This window comes from Schistosoma mansoni, chromosome W, assembly GCF_000237925.1.
Source record: "Schistosoma mansoni strain Puerto Rico chromosome W, complete genome".
Taxonomy (NCBI): Eukaryota; Metazoa; Platyhelminthes; class Trematoda; order Strigeidida; family Schistosomatidae; genus Schistosoma; species Schistosoma mansoni.
In genome coordinates, this window is record NC_031502.1 from 55,151,563 (window position 1) to 55,171,979 (window position 20,417).

Here is a 20,417-nt window from a genome sequence, read left to right on the forward strand (position 1 = left end):
GTCTAGCTTCAATTGACTCACGCTTTCAACTATGAAAGTACTAAATTTCCACAAAAAAAACCCCTTATATTTTATATTTGTGCGGCCTGAGATCTGAATCCAGTTAGATTGAGCGATTGATCGTTATCGAAATATACATGTCGCCAATCGTTGTATATAATTATTGACTTGACCCGCATTAGCCTCTACCAGGGAAGTCCTACACACAACTGTCTCGTGGCATTATTGTTATTTACGAACTTCAGAGGACGAAAAGCGAATGTTTGGCTCTTTAACCGGGTCGGTGGATACGGAGGGTTCACCTAGGGGAGTTAGAAAACCCTGATTCCAAACCAATGATGCACATGGCCTGGCTCCAGTATCCTGAGGGAACAAATGGCGTATGAATCAATCTCTGGAGGATGTGAAAACCTTTACATATCTGGGCAGCATCATTGATTAACACGGTGGATCTGATGCAGATGTGAGGGCGAGGATCGGCAAAGGAAGAGCAGCATATTTACAACTGTAGAGAATCTGGAACTCAAAACAATTGTCAACCAACAGCGACATCAGAATTTTCAATACAAATGTCAAGACAGTTCTATTGTATGCGGCGGAGACGTGGAGAACTACGAAAGCCATCATCCAGAAGATGCAAGTATTTATTAACAGTTGTATACGCAAAATACTTCGTATCTGTTGGCCAGACACTATCAGCAACAATCTACTATGGGAGAGAACAAACCAGATTCCATCCGGTGGAGGAAGAAATCAGGAAGAAGTTGTGGGAGTGGATAGGACACACATTGAGGAAATCAACCAACTGCGTCACAAAGCAAGCACTCACATGGAGTCCTCAGGGTCAAAGGAAGAGAGGGAGACCAAAGAACACATTAGGTCGAGAAATGGAGACAGACATAAGAGAAATGAACAAAAATTGGATGGAAGTAGAAAGGAAGGGGTAGGACAGTGTGGGCTGGAGAATGCTGGTCGGCGGCTTATGCTCGATTGGGAGTAACAAGCGTAAGTAAGTAATAGAGTTACTAATTGTTAGACTGAGACGATTAGGTACACGGAGTCTTTATTAGTTCATGTTTAGGTAATTATCATGATCAGTAACTGAAGTACTTCCATGACATAGTTTAGAATCAACGCTTATGCTTTGTTTTCTCTCGGATCTTAAGTTTTCATATTATCTTATACTCATTATTGTATGAATTCATTCGTTTGTCACAAACCATTTTGTCTATAGCTAATCATTCCTTACTTACTTACTTACGCCTGTTACCCATCGTCGAGGAGCATAGGCCGCTCACCAGCATTCTCCATCCAACTCTGTCCCGAGCCTTCCTTTCCAGTTCTTTCCAGTTGCTATTCATCCTTTTCATATCGGCTTCTATTTCCCGGCGTAGTGTGTTCTTTGGCCTTCCTCTTTTCCGCTTCCCTTCCGGATTCCAAGTTAGGGATTGAGTCGTGATGCACATTGGTTATTTCCTTAATGCATGTCCGATCCACTTCCAACGTCTTTTCCTAATTTCCTCTTCAGCTGGAAGCTGGTTTATCCTCTCCCATAAAACGCTGTTACTGATAGTATCCGGCCAATGGATGTTGAGTATTTTGCGTAGACAACTATTTATAAATACTTGTACCTTCCTGATGATGGTCGTAGTAGTTGTCCACGTTCCGGCTCCGTACAGTAGTACTAGCTGTCTTGACGTTCGTATTGAAGATTCTCACATTGAAATTAGTTGAGAGTTGTTTTGAATTCCATATGTTCTTCAATTGTAGAAATGCTGCCCTTGCTTTGCCAATCCTCGCCTCCACATCTGCATCCGATCCTCCTTGTTTATCAACGATGCTTCCCAGGTACTTGAATGTTTCCACCTCTTCCAGAGTTTCTCCATCAAGTGTGATTGGGTTGGTGTTCTCCGTGTTGTATTTGAGAATCTTGCTTTTTATTTTGTGAATGTGGAGGCCTATGGATGCGGAGGCTGCTGCTACATTTGCAGTCTTCATCTGAATTTGTTCGTGTGTATGAGAGAGGAGGGCTAGGTCATCCGCGAAGTCCAAATCATCTACTTGATTCTGAGCTGTCCATTGTATTCCGTATTTCCCTTCAGATGTCGAATTCTTCATAATCCAGTCAATCGCTAGAAGGAAGAGGAATGGGGAGAGTAGACAGCCTTGTCTGACTCCGGTCCTTACTGGAAATGCATCTGTCAGCTGTCCTCCATGCACCACTTTGCACTGTAGTCCATCGTATGAGTTTTGGATAATGTTGACAATCTTTTCAGGAACTCCATAGAGTCGAAGAAGTTTCCATAATGTTCTCCTGTCCACGCTGTCAAACGCCTTCTCATAGTCAATGAAGTTGACGTATAGTGATGAGTTCCACTCAACTGATTGTTCAACGATGATCCGTAGTGTCGCAATCTGGTCTATGCACGACCTATCCTTACGGAATCCAGCCTGTTGATCCCTAAGTTGGGCGTCTACTGCGTCTTTCATCCGATTCAGCAGCACTCTATTGAAAACTTTTCCTGGTACTGATAACAAACTGATGCCTCTGTAGTTTTCACTTTTGCTCAGATCTCCTTTCTTTGGTATCTTGATGAGATATCCTTCTTTCCAGTCCATTGGCACTTGTTCCTCTTCCCAAATCTTCTTGAATAGAAGGTGAAGCGTGTTTGCAGTTATTTCAATGTCTGACTTCAGTGCTTCTGCTGGTATATTGTCAGGTCCTGCCGTCTTCCCACTTTTGATTTGTCAATAGGAAGATTCAAACAAACAATACTAATTGAATTTAAGTTTAACAATATTTTCTCAGTCTATACATTGAAAAAGGAATGAACTTATAAGGAATAGAAACCAGTATTTTCCTATGTGAAGTTGCTCTCTTGATCGTACGCAACACTTATTCCTAAATATAACCCCTTGTGTTTGTGATTGAAGGTTAGTGAGAACCTTATGAACAGTATGCTTTAACATTCTCAATATAAGTTCAGGTTATAAACGGAACTAAGCATTTTTAAGTTAGAATTATTCTCATGTAATGGGGAGATTTTATTGTGAGCAAGCTGATCTCTAGTTCTGTTGAAGGCATGAAAGCAGATTACACTTCCTGTCCGCCCAGACTGTGAGTGGATATTTGTTTTTGAGGGATTTGAATAAATAAATTGAGGATTGGTAGTTGTAGCGACTTGTAAGTGTGACTTTAGAGTCTAAGGGACAATCGCTTGAGAGTGGTTACACACAACCTTTTCATGGTGAACTTTTTATGCATCAGATCTCTACCTCAAAATAAATTACCTCAGGAGATGGAGTCGTCCTTTGCGAACCCGTGTCTTACATTGTTAGAAAGCAACATCAATGTAGATGCTGGTTGCCTGGGGAAAATACTCTGCTGCTATCACACTCCGATACAGCCAGCAGTACGTTATGCCCTTGGAACTTAAACTACTGTATTCATTCTTACCTTCCTCCAACGTTTCCGCCTATTATGGTAGGACCGAAGATATAAATGTTCTGGTCAATATAGTCTGGTTGAGTCATCATGATGGGCGATACTGGCGACCACGTCAGGGTAGCGATTACAGTCGGAACACTTCTGAAACCTGGGAAACACTAATGTTCTTTCACTGTTCAAAAGTACACCTGACAATCTTAACAGAATCATATCAGCAACTATCAGTTCTCATGAAAAACACTTAAAGTGTAATACATTAATCCTGTTTACGTTGTAAACTACTGTCAGTATAATAAATGATAAGACATTCCCATTAAAATCGTCTTCATGAGACTGAACCAATAGTTACTTGTAACATAAAGAAATGATCTACTATGCTAATATTATAGGGATCGAAGACAAGTATATTGCGTAACGTATTTGAACCTCAGTTATTCACATAACAAAAAAGATACTACAAACTGCATTACAGATCAGAATGGGTTTTGTGGAGATTTCAGTATTTTCATAGTTGAAATCATGGGTCAATTGAAGTTAGAACACCATGAAAAACCTGTAAGCACTAGAAGGCCATTTCGTCTTATTATGGGACTCCTTGGCAGTGCGCATCCACGATCCCGCACTCGCGAGATTCGAGAAGTTAGACATTAACACCGTTGGATGCCGGCTCAGTGGCTTATCGGTTAAGTGCTCTGGCGCGAGACAGGTAGGTCCTAGGTTCGAATCTCGCGAGTACGGGATCGTGGATGTGCACTGAGGAGGAGTCCCATAGTAGGACGTAAAGGCTGTGCAGTGCTTCCAAGTCTTCTATGGTGATCTAGCTTCAATTGACTCATGATTTCAACTATGGAAAAACCTGAATACAACAGGCCACTTCCAATTCAGTTAGTTCTAGATCAAATGGTGTCTGTTTCACCTGATTGTAACATGTTATATAATTTACTATTAAAGTAATTAGTATTCATACTCAGTTTAAAGTAAGAATTAAGACCTAATGATGAACGATGTTGAACTTCTGAACTTCTAAAAAAGGAAACAAACTATAAATTGACTCGAAATTAAAAAAGGTAAATTAATTCTATCACAACTTATTATTCTAAAGTAACACCTTTGCTATTATTATCTGACGGTCATAGGCTAGAGCTCTTTTGGGATGAGATAGTAACTCACTGAAGACAATGGTGAACGTTTGAACAATATCATGGATTGGTTAAAGTTGGACATTAACACCGTTGAGTGCCGACCCAGTGGTCTAGAGGTAGAGCGTTCGCGCGCGAAACCGGGGATTCAGAGTTCAAGTCCCACGTGCGGGACGGCCGCATAGTTTCTTCCAGGTTTTCCATGGTAGTCTATCTTTAATCAACCCATGAATTCAACTATTAAATCTAAAAACCATTAGTAGGTATTGATTTAAACTACTCAACACTATCATTTAAAGATGGTCGATGATTGAACACTATGTAAATATATATGTAGTCAATCCGTTCAATGTTCAAAGAATGGTTCATTGTTTCTATACTTTATTATACTTCAGTTGAATATATGTGTAACCATCTAATTTGCACGACCAATGTAGAAAAAAACAGTTTTCCTAGAATTCGTAAAACTTTTGCGTCAAAGTATCTTAGGCTTTTGTTGGTTTGTTTCTAATTCAAACTACATATCTTCATTGTTTGTTTTGTATGGTTTGTATTCACATGGATATGGATGTATTTGGGTGGGTGAACGATGGAACAAAACAACTTTACTTATCACTTATTCACATACTGACACGAACAAGAGGCTATATGCTTCATTGAATCTAAGAAGATAAGTTTACACAAGATGTAAACTGATCAATATTTATTCAAAGAGTGGTAAACATTTGAATGTCACAAAATTTGCATACTAATTTAACTATCGTAATCGTTAATACAAATCGCTTCCACTTCTTGTTTTCTTTTCGTCATATTACAACTACTACTACTTCTACTACTACTATTCCTACTACTGCTTCTACTGCTACTACTCCTCATCCTCCTCCTCCTATTACTACTACTACTACTACTACTACTACTACTACTACTAAGGATAATAATAATACCAGTTACAACAGTAGTACTTTTAAGCCAGTGATATCGTAACAAAAATATCATTGCGAAATATGCTTTTTATAATTTATTTAACGTACTGACTTATTTCAATCATTCCAGATTATATTACCAATGAGCAAATAGCGTTTCCAATATGATCTACAAGAAAAATGAGTCAATTAAAGTTAGACCAGTATAAAAACCTGAAAGCACTGGAGGGCCGTTTTCCACTAGCATGGGACTTCTTGTCAGTGAGCACCCACGATCCCGCTCACGGGATTCGAACACAGGACTTGTCGGTCTATGTATTTATGAATGTATGTAGTTATCAGTATGGGGTTGTGTAGATTGTTAAGTTTTTGATTGAGATCATGAATCAATCGATTTTAGGTCATCAGTGCCTCCAGGTTTTTGCAATGGTAGTCTAATATCGATTGATTCATGATCTCAATTAAAAAGAAATTGTGTATTTCATTTCAATAATGATACATATTTTGCTCTGTGCACTCTTGAATCCAATATATTCCATGTGATCTATTTCAGAGGAATCCTATAAAGGTAAATTTAACGTCAGTTGTCAATAATTGAATGTTATTCAGGATAAACTCTCGAAATCACTTATCAGAAGGGGTTTTGTGTAGATTTAGCATTTTCATAGTTGAAAGCGTAAGTCAATTAAAGCTAAACCACCATGGAAAAACTGAAAGCACTGGACGGCCGTTTCGTCGTATTATAGGACTCTTGGGTTCGAATCTCGCGAGTGCGGGATCTCGAAATTACATTAATTTCAATTAAATATCTGTATGGAATGCGAGTTGATCGTCATACTTAATTAGTTCAAATATGTGACCTCAAAAAATATTGCATAATTAGATTAGAACAAATTCTTAATTATAATCAGATGTTTTAAAGAGTTAACTTACTTACTTACTTCCGCCTGTTACCCATCATGGAATAGCATAGGCCGCCCACCAATATTCTCCATTTAACTCTATCTTGAACAATCCTATCAAGTTTTATCCACTTGCTATTCATCATTTTCATGCTTACTTTCGATTCCCGACGTATTGTGTTCTTTGGCCTTCTTCTTTTCGTTTCTCTCCAGTATTCCGAGTTACTGCTTTCCTCGTGATGCCGTATGATGATTTCCGACATTTATGTCCTATCCACATCCAACGGTTTTTCTTAATTTCCTTTTCAACTGAGATCTGGTTTGTTCTCTCCCACGATAGGGTGTTGCTGATGGCATCCATACTACATTAAGTCGATAATTGCTCTAAATTTAGGTTTTTAATTACTCTCCCTAGTTGATTGAATTTATCGATTCTATACTATATAAATAAATTAAATCAACTGGAGAGAGTAATTAAAACCTAAATTTAATCGACTATTTATAGTTCCATTAGGTTCCGAATATATGACATCAAGACAAAATCTTCTTTATTAACCTACAATGATCTAGTCTAAAGAAACTTAACATTAGTAACTACTCAGAAAACTATCAATGTATATATACTTCAGTCCTAGAGAAATTTATTCGTAGTTTGAATTGTATCTAACTATGACAATATATAACATGTATTCAAATCTTACTGTATGGTAAACAATTATCACTTCTATGGAAATTATCCTCAAATGCCCTTGTATATCTGAGAGTGGGGAGAGTCCCCCCTCCTTCTCGAAACGCTCTCACATGACCACACGTATACAGCCACTGACAGAGAAGATTTACTCACTGCCTCCTCAAGACAGAAGTGTTGTTTACGAAATTGAGAGGATGAAAAGCAAATGTCCGGTGCTTTAAACGGGTTAATGGAGACGGAGAGTCCATCTAGAAGAGTTGAAAAACACTGATTCCACACCAATGGTGCACATGGGCTTCAGGATCTTGAAGCAACAAATGGTGTATGAACCATGAGACTGCATCTCCTGACGTTGTTCCACTGCCTTGTGCATCAGACGTTTAGGTCGAAGATTCCAGGTGTAACCCTCTAAGAAAACCACCTATTTTAGTTTGATCACCCGGGTAGTACCTTAACCCACACACAAATCAATCATAATAACTACTGACCTCATTATTATTGAGTGACACATATCTATTTTGGTGCCTTCTTGTACCAATCTTTATATATTTAAATAAATAAATCTATAAAAATCACCAACACATCTACCTAACAAAAATCTCAATTATCACTATCCAGGATAGTTCCCTTTTTTTATCCATCAACTTGATTCATTTGAATTAACAGAATATTATCTTCATTAATCAATAGGGGACAAAGAGAGAGAAAGAGAGAGAGTGGGACAGAGGTAGGGAGAGAAGGGTGGAGGTTAAAACAAAACAATAATAACCATCAATTCTTTTCATAATTATTATTCAAATATTAATTCAATCACAATGTCTATAGATGGATATATATATATATATTACATTATCTTTTAATTAAATGAAAAAAATCTAAAAATTTTTTTTTCTTTTTTTTGAAAAAATAAGTTAAAATTCTTCAGAAAAAAATAAAAGAGAGAAAAAAAGAAGAAAAAATAATTAAAAAAATTCATTGTATTTAAATAAAACAATGAATAACAAAAATTGAATTTTGAACAAATTAAAAGAAAAAAAGAAAGAAAAATTAAAAAAGAAAGAAAAAAGAGAAAAAGAAAAGAAAGAAAACAACTTTCTTATCATTTAAAAACATTTATTTCTTTTTCTTGATTTTTCCTTTTTTTTTCTTTTTTTAAAAAATTAAAGAAAAACAAAATATCTTCGATTTTAATCAATATTCAATTTGTTTATTTATATTACTATTGAAGAGTTTGTATTGTAGATTGGCATTTATAAAAATAAATGATGAGTTGATAATTAGAAACTAGTTACATAGATAAGATTAAGGAATGATGAGTATTTTTTCAAAGTTGTAATCAAGAGCCAATTGAAGCTAGAAAATCATGGAAAACCTGGAAGCACTAGACGGCCGTTTTGTCCTATTATGGGACTCTTCAACAGTGCGCATCCACGATCTACACTTGCGTGCAGTGACCAGTGGAGTTCAATCACGTCCGTTGTGAGATAACAACTCACCGAAGACAATTGATGAATGATCGCTCATAATTCGTGGATCGGTTGAAGCTAGACACTAACACCGTTGGACGACGGCCGGCTCTGTGGTCTACTGGTTAAGTGCGCTGGCGCAAGACTGGTAGGTCCTGGGTTCAAATCTCGTGAGTGCGAGATCGTGGATGCGCACTATTGAGGAGTCTCATAGTAGGACGAAACGGTCCTCTAGTGCTTTCAGGTTTTCCATGGTGGTCTAGCTTCAAGTAGCTCTTGATTTCAACTTTGAAAAATACTGATATCTCCACAAAACCCCTTCTGAATGATGAGTAATTTACCCAATCTATATATATTTTACAGAAACAATTATAGAATGTATAATAATTGGTATGCTTGATCAGGTTTGATGTCGGTAAATGAGAAAATGAAATGGGGGATGTCTGATTCCGTAAGATGCCCTGGTACGGCCGAGAGTAGGAAGAGTCCGCTCTCCCTCTCGAAATGCTCTTATATGGACACGCGTATATAGCCTCTGACAGGGAAGTCCTACTCACTACCGTCTCGTGGCATTACTGTGGTTTACAAAATTGAGAGGACGAAAAGCGAATGTTCGGTGCTTTAACAGGGTTGGTGAATACGGAGAGTCCACCTGGGGTAGTTGGAAAAGCCTCATTCCAAATCAATGGTGCACATGGACTACAGTATCCTGAGGGAACAAATGGCATATGAATCAATCGTTGGTCACCGGCTACCATGGGACTGTATCGCCTTAGGATGCTCCACTGTCTTGTGGATCAGACCTTTAGGTCAAAGGCTCCGGGTGTGGTCCCCTAAGAAATCCACCTGCTTCATTTTGGGAACCCGGGCAGGATCCCATCCCTCACACAAATCAAATAAGGTTTGTGTGGCACATATGCATCTGTTGTCCCTTTGTACCAATATTTATGTGTTTAAATAAAATAAAATAAGATAGTACTTATGTACTTCTCTCATTCCTTCCTTCCCTCCTTCCTTCCTTCCTTCCTTCCTTACTTACTCACTGCTTTTACATCAAATTGTGGTGAAGCATAGGCCGTCCACTAGCATTCTCCATACAACACTGTCCTGGGCAATCTTTTGCAGTTATTTTCAGTTAACATTCATCCTTTATATGTTTGCTTTCAATTTCCGACGTAGTGTATTCTTCCGCCATCCTTTTTTTCATTCCTTTTTAGGATTCCAAGTTAGGGATTGCATCGTGATGGATTTTGATTATTTCTTTAATGTATGTCCTATCCACTCACAACATCGTATCCTAATTTCTTCATTTGGAAGCTGGTTTGTTCTCTCCCATAGTAGACTGTTGCTAATGATATCTGGTCAACATAGGACATTGAGTTTCTTGAGTAGAAAATTTTTTTCGAAATACTTCAACATTTTTGATGATAACTGTGGTAGTTCTCCAGGTTTTAGCTCTGTACAGTAGAACTTACTGTGTTGATGTTCGTGCTGAAGATTGTAACTTTGATGTTGACTTGTAGACAGTTGTTTAGAGTTCCATATGTTCTTCAATTGTAGGAATTGTAGGAACCCACTAAAAGCAAATCTGGTAACACTCAAATTGAACAAGAATTAAGTATCTTTTAATAATTACAAAGTGAAGTTATGTTTGTTTGATCAGGTTAGTAGTTCTTGGGTTATAGGAATATGATAAGAAGTGACGAGTCAGAGCAATAAATGTCACTACAACCAACTACCATTATATAACTAATAAGGCTTGGTTCGTTTTCTGTTTCCTAAACCTAAAATTAAGAAATGGAATCTTAAATAACATATATCATTACTCTTTTAAATAAGAATAATTAAGAATTGTATTCTAGGCAGTCTTTTATTCAGATAGATACTAAGAGATAAGCAATGGTGAAGGTAGATATGCTTAATCACCTATTTACTCGCTTATTTGTCTGTTTCTTTCGCTCCAGTTAACACACATTTCTATTGGTTTCTTAGCTTTTGCCTACATTATCAAATGTTTAAAATACAAGTTCCTCAAATAATTAGGTATGTTGTTCTGGCAGTTGATTCCAAGAGTCCATCTTAATTAGACCACTATTGAGAACGTGGAAGTGCTGAACAGCTATTTCGTTCTAGTGTGGCACTTCTCAGCAGTATACATCCATGATTCCGCACGTGGGACTCCAAACCAGGACATTCGGCCTGACACACAAACGCTCAACCTCTAGACCACTGAGCCGGCATCCAACGATGTAAATGTTTAACTTCAATCCATCCATGATATTGCTCAACCCTTCATCCCTTGTCTGAGCTAGACAACTATTTCACACCCTATACAATGTCTCATACTAGTAAGAAATGGCTGTCCAATGCTTCCATCTTTTCAACAGTGATCTACTTCAGATCGACTCGTGAATCCAACAATGAAAATATTATAATCTCTACAAATCCCCATCCTTACCTATGTCGTTGTTAACGGGATTAGTTGATAGATTATATAAGAACATATAGTAGAACATATATTTCACATACATCACCACCACTCGTTTACTATAAAGTTTGACGTAGGGTTACAAGAATATGAAAGAGAAAAAAACACGTGGTCTGTAACTAGCCTACGATTACGTAATACACATTACGTAAACACTCTGATAGTGAAGATGATAAACAAAAAAAAATGTGAGAAATGAGAAACAAGTAAAGGAAATGAAAAAACAAAATCAATAAACTTTTTTGTTTAGTTATATCCGGTTAAAGAATGAATGATATTATCATTTTTATCATGATTGTTGTGTAAACTACTTATTTTGATAGACAATAAGTAGTATGTAATACCAAATCAGAAGTAGAATAACTGGCAACAGAAGATTGAGAATAGAACTAAAACAGAGAGTCATTGTGATAGTATTGAAGGAATGATGAATTTTGAGATTATTCATAGAGGATTTGTAAATGATGGATAGTCTTCACATTTTATGTAGAAACCACAAGTTGATTGGTCCAACCACCGTTACACTATTTTCTAGCATTTAATCTGTACTTTTAACTTATTAAGAGTTGTTGTGTGATTATTGAGTCATATATACATTAGCTTGATAGGTTTAGTATATTTATGTACCCATGTAAATCAATATAAATATATAAATAGTCATCATGTCGACTGGATCATGAAGACGTCAACATCTGGAGGGAAGTACGGGATACAATGGACAGCTAGGATGCAGCTGGACAATTTAGACTTCGCAGGTGATCTGGCCCTTCTGTCACACACGCAACAACAAATGCAAGAGAAGACAACCAGTGTACTAGCAGCCTAAGCTTCAGTAGGTTTCAATATAAACAAAGGGTAAAGAAACATTCTCCGATACAACACAACATGCACCAGTCGAATTACCCTTCACGGAGAAGCTCTGGAGGACGTGAAAACCTTTACATATCTCGGCAGCATCATCGGTGAACACTGTGGATCTAATGCAGATGTGAAGAAGCGGATCGGTAAAGCAAGAGCGGTATGTCTACAATCGAAGAACATCTGGAACTCAAAACAATTGTCAACCAACAACAAGATCAGAATTTTCAATACAAATATCAAGACAGTTCTACTGTATGGAGCGGAAACTTGGAAAACTATGAAAGCAATCATCCAGATGATATAGGTGTTTATCAACAGTTGTCTACGCAAGATACTTCATATCCATTGGCCAGACACTAACAGCAACATTCTACTGTGGGAGAGAACAAACCAGATTTCGGCCGAGGAAGAAATTAGGAAGAAGCGCTGGAAGTGGATAGGACATACATCGAGGAAAGCAGCCAACTGCGTCACAAGTCAAGCCCTCACATGGAATCCTGAAGGTCAAAGGAGAAGAGAAAGATCAATGAACACATTACGCCGACAAATGGAGACAGACATGAAAATAATGAACAAAAGTTGGATAGAATTAGAAAGGGAGACCAAGGACAGAGTGGGTTGTAGAATGCTGGTGGTCGTCCTATGCTCGATTGGGAGTAACAGGCGTAAGTATGTATGTATATAGTCATGCATATTAGAGAGGAGTCCAAATTACGACTTGTTTTCATCATTCATTAGTTTCATCAAATTTATTTTTTAAAGAAACTATGTAATTGTTCAGTTGAATAAAATATACCATGACACTTATGAATAATTAACCACTTTGTATGTATTTTGCATTTAGTCCACATAAGCATGTAGATCTTGTCTCTAAGGGACCATTAGGTAACACTAGATAGTCTAAGAGTCACTTGTTTTCTCCAAATAAACATAAGTGTACAGGTATACCTATACATTTATTATTCTATTATACTGAATAATTAATCAATCTAAGAACAAGTTGAATCCTTAATTTATCGTTTTTCTAAATAGTTATTTATCTAGAGCTATTATGTAATCAGTAGATTAGTTTCTAAGGTATCTCATCTCAACTTCTCAGTCTGTCTGTCTGTCTGTCTATCTGTCTGATAATTCTACTAATTATTTATTTAATATCAGAAGAGGCTTTTGTGGTTATTATAGTAATTTTATAGAGTTGAGATCATAAATCAATTAAAATTAGACCATTATGGAAGATTAAGCGTTCGCGCGCGAGACCGATAGGTCCTGGGTTTGAATCTCACGAGGCGGTATCTTAGATACGCACTGCTAAGAAGTCCCACAATATGACGAGACAGTCATCTAGAACTTCCAAGTTTTCGATGATGGCCTAGCTTCAATTGATTCATGATCTCAACTATTTAAATTACTTATTTATCTAGTGAAAAATTCTACTTATAATGATATTAATAATCAGGTTTACATATACTAGTTAGATTATTATTTGAATCTATGGTTTAAGAATGTTAGAGAAATACTTAGAAATCTATGCCAATAATGTAAATAAATCAGTTTTGTTTTCAACATTTCCTGAATCTGAATTGTATAAATGAATAATTAACACTTTTCATGTATTAGTTTATAGAGACTGAAAGAGTCTAGACACGTTTCCTGAATGAAATGTTGGAATCCAATTGATATTGGTTACTTAAAACTTCCTATTAATGTTTAGGATTTCAATTGATGAGTCTCTTATTGTGATATTTGCATACTGTGCGTATTGCTTCAATCTTGTCTTAATTCACAAGCATTATAAGCAAAGATGGATAGTGGCTAGAAGTGGAATCCACGACGCGCGTTTCATCCTATTTAGGACTCGTCAGCTGGATTTATTGCATCTGAGTTGATGTTCACTCTGGGACTCGAACTCAGTACTTTTCGCTTCAAACGCGACCCCGTTATCCAATTAGTTACTGAGTCCTGAATAGCCACTTGCTTCTGAAATGCGGTGAATTTTAAATTCACTTGGCTATCAGGATTCAGTAGCTGAGTGGATAATGCAATGGCGTTTGAAGTGACAGGTACCGGGTTCGAGTCCCATAGTGAACATAAACTGTGAGATGCAGGTACATCCGACTGACCAGTCCCATATAGGACGAAACGTGCTTCCTGCAATTCACTGCTGGCTACTATCCATCTTCGCTTATGATGCTTGTGAATTAAGACTATATCGAGGCAATACGCACAGGATGCACATATGTCAATAAGAGACTGATCAATCGCAGTGTTAAACATCAATTTTAAGATACAATACCGAGTAAGTGTGTGCATCAGTTAATATGAAAAACAAAATTGTTGTGTTACTTACTTACTTACTTACGCCTGTTACCCCTCGTCGAGGAGCATAGGCCGCTCACCAGTATATAAGTAAGTAAGTAAGTGTAGTAAAGCTATGGCACCTATCATCTCAAAACACTCCTGATGTTTTAGCGAAGGTCTCTTGTATACATTACATTACAAATACATCTCTCTGCTTATAAGATTGACGACCATTCCAGTATGTATTACCATGGTAACACTGTATCATGTAATGTAATTATCTCTATGTATTTGTAGCTGAGTATTATCCTTACTATCCTTGTTATTAATATTACGTAATCCTTTATTTTTATTTTTTCCCCTATAGTTTACAGTTTTGTATTGGCAAATGCACGTATTGTTGATTATCCAATTGTTTATTGTAATGAAGGTTTCTCACGTTTAACTGGTTATAGTCGTGTTGAAATTATGCAAAAAAGTGGTAGTTGTGCATTTTTCTATGGTGAACAAACAACAAAGGAAATGCGTGAACGTTTATTAAAAGCATTAGATAGTCAAACACCAGATCAAATTGAAATGTTATTTTATAAAAAAAATCGTAAGTATTTAATATAGTTTTTGGAATGACACTTATTTACTTACTAACGCCTGTTACCCCTTGTGGAGGAGCATAAGCCGACGACCAGCATTCTCCATTCAACTGTGTCCTGGGCAGATGCATATTACTAATATGTATATTCAGAAGGGGTTTTGTGGAGATTTCAGTAATTTTCATTGTTGAAATCATTAGTCAATTGAAGCTAGACCACCACGGACAACCTGGAAGCACTGGACGGCCGTTTTGTCCTATTATGGGACTCCTCAGTGGCAGTGCGCATCCACGATCCCGCACTCGCGAGATTTGAACCCAGGACTTACTAGTCTCGCACCAGAGCACTTAACCGATAGACCACTGAACCGGCATCCAATACTTCCAGGTTTTCCATGGTGGTCTAGCTTCAATTGACTCATGATTTCAACAATGATATGTATATATAAATGGTGTATGGTGTATTCTGACAGTTCTTGAATGTTTATGTTAACATCAATTCAGTTGGACATATAGTTCAGTAGTTTGAAGGTTAAGTACGTACCTGTCAATCCTTAGGGTGTTTGTTTCTTAGCTGTCAACATTTGTATACAATATCTAGTATTTTATCCGTTCATTCAATGATTGAATGCTCTATATACGAGTATGATTTTCAGTGAGGATTCTATCTCAAAATTTTAATACCACTTTTCTAGTCTTTTCATCTTGCTAAGTCTTGCTGATTGAACTCTGTACTTGGCCCCAAAGCTATTCTCGTAACCCCCAAGCTAGAACTACACAGCGACTTGAACACAAGAGAAAAGGTGCAGTATTTTAGAAGTCCTTGAGTTTTCCAGAAAATTCTAGAATGCTACTAAACATAGTAGCAGTGTAGTTATCAGTCAATCAGAATCTCTACATGTGACTTTTCACTTCCGTGATGTTTCTTGCAAAACTTCTAGTCAAACACTGTTTGGATACAATACTTCTTAATGTTTCTTGAGCTTGTCATGTCTATTGTAAAAAAATTCCTGGAGTATCCCAACACATCTAGTTATTCGAGGTGCTCTACAGAAGTGTATTCACAGAAAACATATGTAGGGATAGCTTTAGATAATTGAGCATTAAAATCTGAGATGAACAAGAAGATGTTCGTATATGCTAGATATTACACTTTTATTGAATATGAAAATTGAATGATTATCCTAATCCACTTTCCACGAAGCCTGATGATCTTGAATTCAATCCCTGAATGAAGATTGCCTGACAGTTTCATACTACAACGAACCATCTATATAGTGTTATTCATCTATCAATCAGTTTCAGATTTAAAACTATATATATATATATATATATATTATGATTTTACACATATTGATGTGATTTTATGTCCGGCTTTTATCACGTGATTTATCCATCAATCGTAATACGACTTCTTCAATCTAGCACTGTGCCAAAACAATGACGTTCGACTGTTATGAGCAGTCTAGCGTCCTTATTGGTCCCTTGTCCGCTTAGCCCTTCCAGTTGAGTCCAGAACGCCAATGACAGTCTCTGTTACGCGAATCATTTATTTCAATCATACTCAGTTTATATACCAGACAGACTGCATCACACCATAAAATAGAAAATAATATTTGTACAAGATCAAGTCAAAATGTGACTGGGAACATGGGATTTTGTGGTTGTCGATATTCGATATTATCCTTAAACTTCTCATATTGTTCGTCCAGATAACCGGTACTCCATAAGGGCTCAATGGTGTATAAATTGGAAGATGAACACGGAGAGTTAATCCCGTTTATTGTTGAACCACGCACAGATTGCCAAAATTACAGGCACGTTAAGAGTAGTGCCGAAAAGCAAGCGAGTGAACGTGTGAGTCGAATGAGCGAGCAAGAGAAAGTTCGAGTCTATGAACGAGTGTGAGGGTCAGCGAGTCAGTGAACAGGATTAAAATGTACATATATATATACATAGTGAAATGAATGAATCATCGAATCAATTAAGCGACTATTATTAAGGCTATCAGAATGAATATTTGCGTAGGTTGTAAGCAATACTCAAATATACATATTCATACAAATGTGCAACAATAATAAAGGTTATTTATTTATTTAAACACATAAATATTGTTAAAAGGAAGCACCAGATACTTATGTCCCCGCCACGAGAAGGCAGTGAGTAGGACTTCCCTGTCAGAGGCTATATACGCGTGGCCATATGAGAGCATTTCGAGAGGGATAACGGACTCTCCCCATTCTCAGCCGTACCAGGGCATTCAGGGGCTAGTAATAAGGGTACAATAGTATAGATAAGTTGTTATTGTACAAATGACTCTATCCATTAAATAAGTTAACAAAAAGGGCTTAACCAAATTAAATATGAACAAACTCAAATGTACCCGAGCTGATTTACGTCATTAAACCATTGATCTAAGTGTTCTGTTGATCTGATCTCGTTACTAACACACGTATCTGGAATTCCTTTAGAGAATTGATGACTTCTCATATGATTCAAGCTAGACACTTGATCTATAGACTACAATCATCATAAAAGAATAGATGAGTATAACATTGAATAGAATGTCCATTGACACTATGACATTCATATTAATTACATTGTCATGAAAATGCTTCTTTATTTCTATATTTTAGGTTTACCATTTTGGTTACTTGTATGTGTTGCACCAGTTCGTAATGAATGTGAAGAAGTAGTATTATTTCTATTGGCTTTCAGAGATATTACAGCATTGAAAACACCATTTGATGATGAAGAAACTGTAAAAGGTAAAATACCATGTTTCCATGTGTTGTTTGAAAAAAGTCACCATTTTCTTTACTTGTATCTAATGAAATGTATAAAAGATCTAATTGTCTACATGGCTCTCGGCTCAATTTGCAAAACCTTCTTATGGAATTCAAATTTGCCTCTTTCACATTAGTGGGAGATCTAAGAAATATAAAAAAAAACTCATATCACTTCCTTGATAGATTTAAATTCCACAAACGATTATAGTTATCATTTACCTTTCAGTTTTGATAGAGTTTTGTTCTCTGTGCTGGTGGAGCTTTCATCACCCTTCTGAACGACATCATCAGCATGTACTTCATTTCTACCCAAAGCGCTTGGACTCGTCAGCTGGATGTATCTGCATCTCAGAGTTGATGTTCACTCTTTGACTCGAACTCAGTACCTTTCGCTTCAAACGCCATCTTGTTATCCACTCAGCTACTGAGTCCTGATAACCATTGGCTTGTGCAAGGGGGTGTAGTTTAAATTAACTAGATGCAGGTACATTCAGCTGACGAGTCCCTAATAGAATGAAACGCGTGTTAAATTGAATTCCACTGCTAGCTACTATCCATCTTTGCCAACACTATTTTAGTTATTTCTTTAAAAAGAAAAAAGAATTCAATTAAGAATTAAAAAGGAGATAAATAGATATAAATTTCATTTAAATATCACTTTACTTCACCCTCAATTTTAAATGAAAGAAAAAAACTATAATAATCAAGTTCAAAGTTGATGAAATTGAACTTTGAAAAGGGAAATCAACTGAGAATTAACAGGAAAGAGGGGGTGTGTGTGTGTGTGGGCGGGGGGGGGTACATAAGTTTCTTATGACCATTTGATAATAACTTCAGTAGGAGAAGAAGAAGAAGAAAGAAACAAAAGCGAAATAATTACAAATAATGAACAATTTGATATAACTAATAATTAACACATCCGGTTGAATGACAACTATGTATATATATCTATATATGGATGTTAGATAATAGTCGTGTGAAATGATAATTAAAGTCGAACAGGTTAACAAACTTTGTAATGGAAATGAAATCTTACTATATATTATATTCAGAAAGCTCGTTTGGCTATTGCCAGCTGACGTTACCTATGACGAAAGCGAGATATCCGTCTATCAATTAAAGGAACGAGTATACTGCGTGGCAGTTCATTCTGTTCAACGTTACGAATGCAAAACGTGGCCACTTAGAGAAGAAGATACTCGTAATCAACTAGTATTTGATCACAGATGTTTTTAGAAATATTGCTCGTATCTGCTGGGATCATTGGATGAGTAATAGTTGATGAGATTGTATGTTTTCATCGACTGATATGGTTGGGTTATGTGTTACGTATGCCTGAACACCGATAACCACGACAAGCAATGTTGACTAGTATTGGCGGTGGCTGGAAGAAATTTAGGAGTGGCTAAACGAAAACGTGGCATCAGTGCTTGAAGTCACCAACTTCTGGTCTGAGCCATGTTGATAGATGTAGACTACTTGGTTGAGGTTCGCGTGACTATTGTAAACAATGATTAGAAACTCTAGGTGGCATGACTCAGAATTGGTCACAATAGCGTCGGTTTACTCACTCTCTGTCTTCCCTTAAACAGTGAGATTAAACTTGCTTTATACCTTTTTTTCTATAAACTAATTCTCTCTTCCTGTACTTTATACTTATACATAATCTTTCTTTCATATAGTACTACCATTGAAGTGAATACTTATATGAATTTGGTGTTGATCTTGTTGTGCTAATGAGGTGTGGCAGCTTGAAAGATTTAAAAATTCAGGACACTGTTATTTGTAGATTACTTGATATGAATTGTTCAATAGCAATTCCAAGAAAAGAACGAAAAAGCTATTCAACTGACACTGAATAGTTCCTTGATTGATAGTAGTTCATAATGATATGTCGCTTGTGAATATAAATACATCTGTGTAGCTCTAATAAATGATGTAATCGACAACAGTTTTCTTTGCAGAAACGGTGAAACTATTACTTATGGACGACCTTTGAACGAATCATCAATGACCTTGAGAAATTTCAGTTATAGATCAGAGGGGGTTTTGTGAAGAATTTAGTATTTTCACAGTTGAAATCATGAGTCAATTGAAGCTAGACCACCACGGACAACCTGGAAGCAATGGACGGCCGTTTTGTCCTATTATGGGACTCCTCAGTGGCAGTGCGCATCCACGATCCCGCACTCGCGAGATTCGAACCCAGGACCTACTAGTCTCGCACCAGAGCACTTAACCGATAGACCACTGAACCGGCATCCAATACTTCCAGGTTTTCCATGGTGGTCTAGCTTCAATTGACTCATGATTTCAACAATGATATGTATATATAAATGGTGTATGGTGTATTCTGACAGTTCTTGAATGTTTATGTTAACATCAATTCAGTTGGACATATAGTTCAGTAGTTTGAAGGTTAAGTACGTACCTGTCAATCCTTAGGGTGTTTGTTTCTTAGCTGTCAACATTTGTATACAATATCTAGTATTTTATCCGTTCATTCAATGATTGAATGCTCTATATACGAGTATGATTTTCAGTGAGGATTCTATCTCAAAATTTTAATACCACTTTTCTAGTCTTTTCATCTTGCTAAGTCTTGCTGATTGAACTCTGTACTTGGCCCCAAAGCTATTCTCGTAACCCCCAAGCTAGAACTACACAGCGACTTGAACACAAGAGAAAAGGTGCAGTATTTTAGAAGTCCTTGAGTTTTCCAGAAAATTCTAGAATGCTACTAAACATAGTAGCAGTGTAGTTATCAGTCAATCAGAATCTCTACATGTGACTTTTCACTTCCGTGATGTTCTTGCAAAACTT

General features: G+C 36.8%; 1 protein-coding gene across 1 annotated transcript; it reads left to right on the forward strand.

Annotated features, from left to right (window-relative positions):
- Window positions 1–12,745: 12,745 nt before the first annotated feature.
- Window positions 12,746–18,508, forward strand: Smp_136450 (putative voltage-gated potassium channel; the record flags this gene model as incomplete). Its single annotated transcript, XM_018790200.1, has 4 exons — window positions 12,746–12,803; window positions 14,584–14,814; window positions 17,442–17,573; window positions 18,432–18,508. 4 exons carry the CDS (start codon window positions 12,746–12,748, stop codon window positions 18,506–18,508), a joined length of 498 nt encoding a protein of 165 aa, XP_018655567.1.
- Window positions 18,509–20,417: the final 1,909 nt, after the last annotated feature.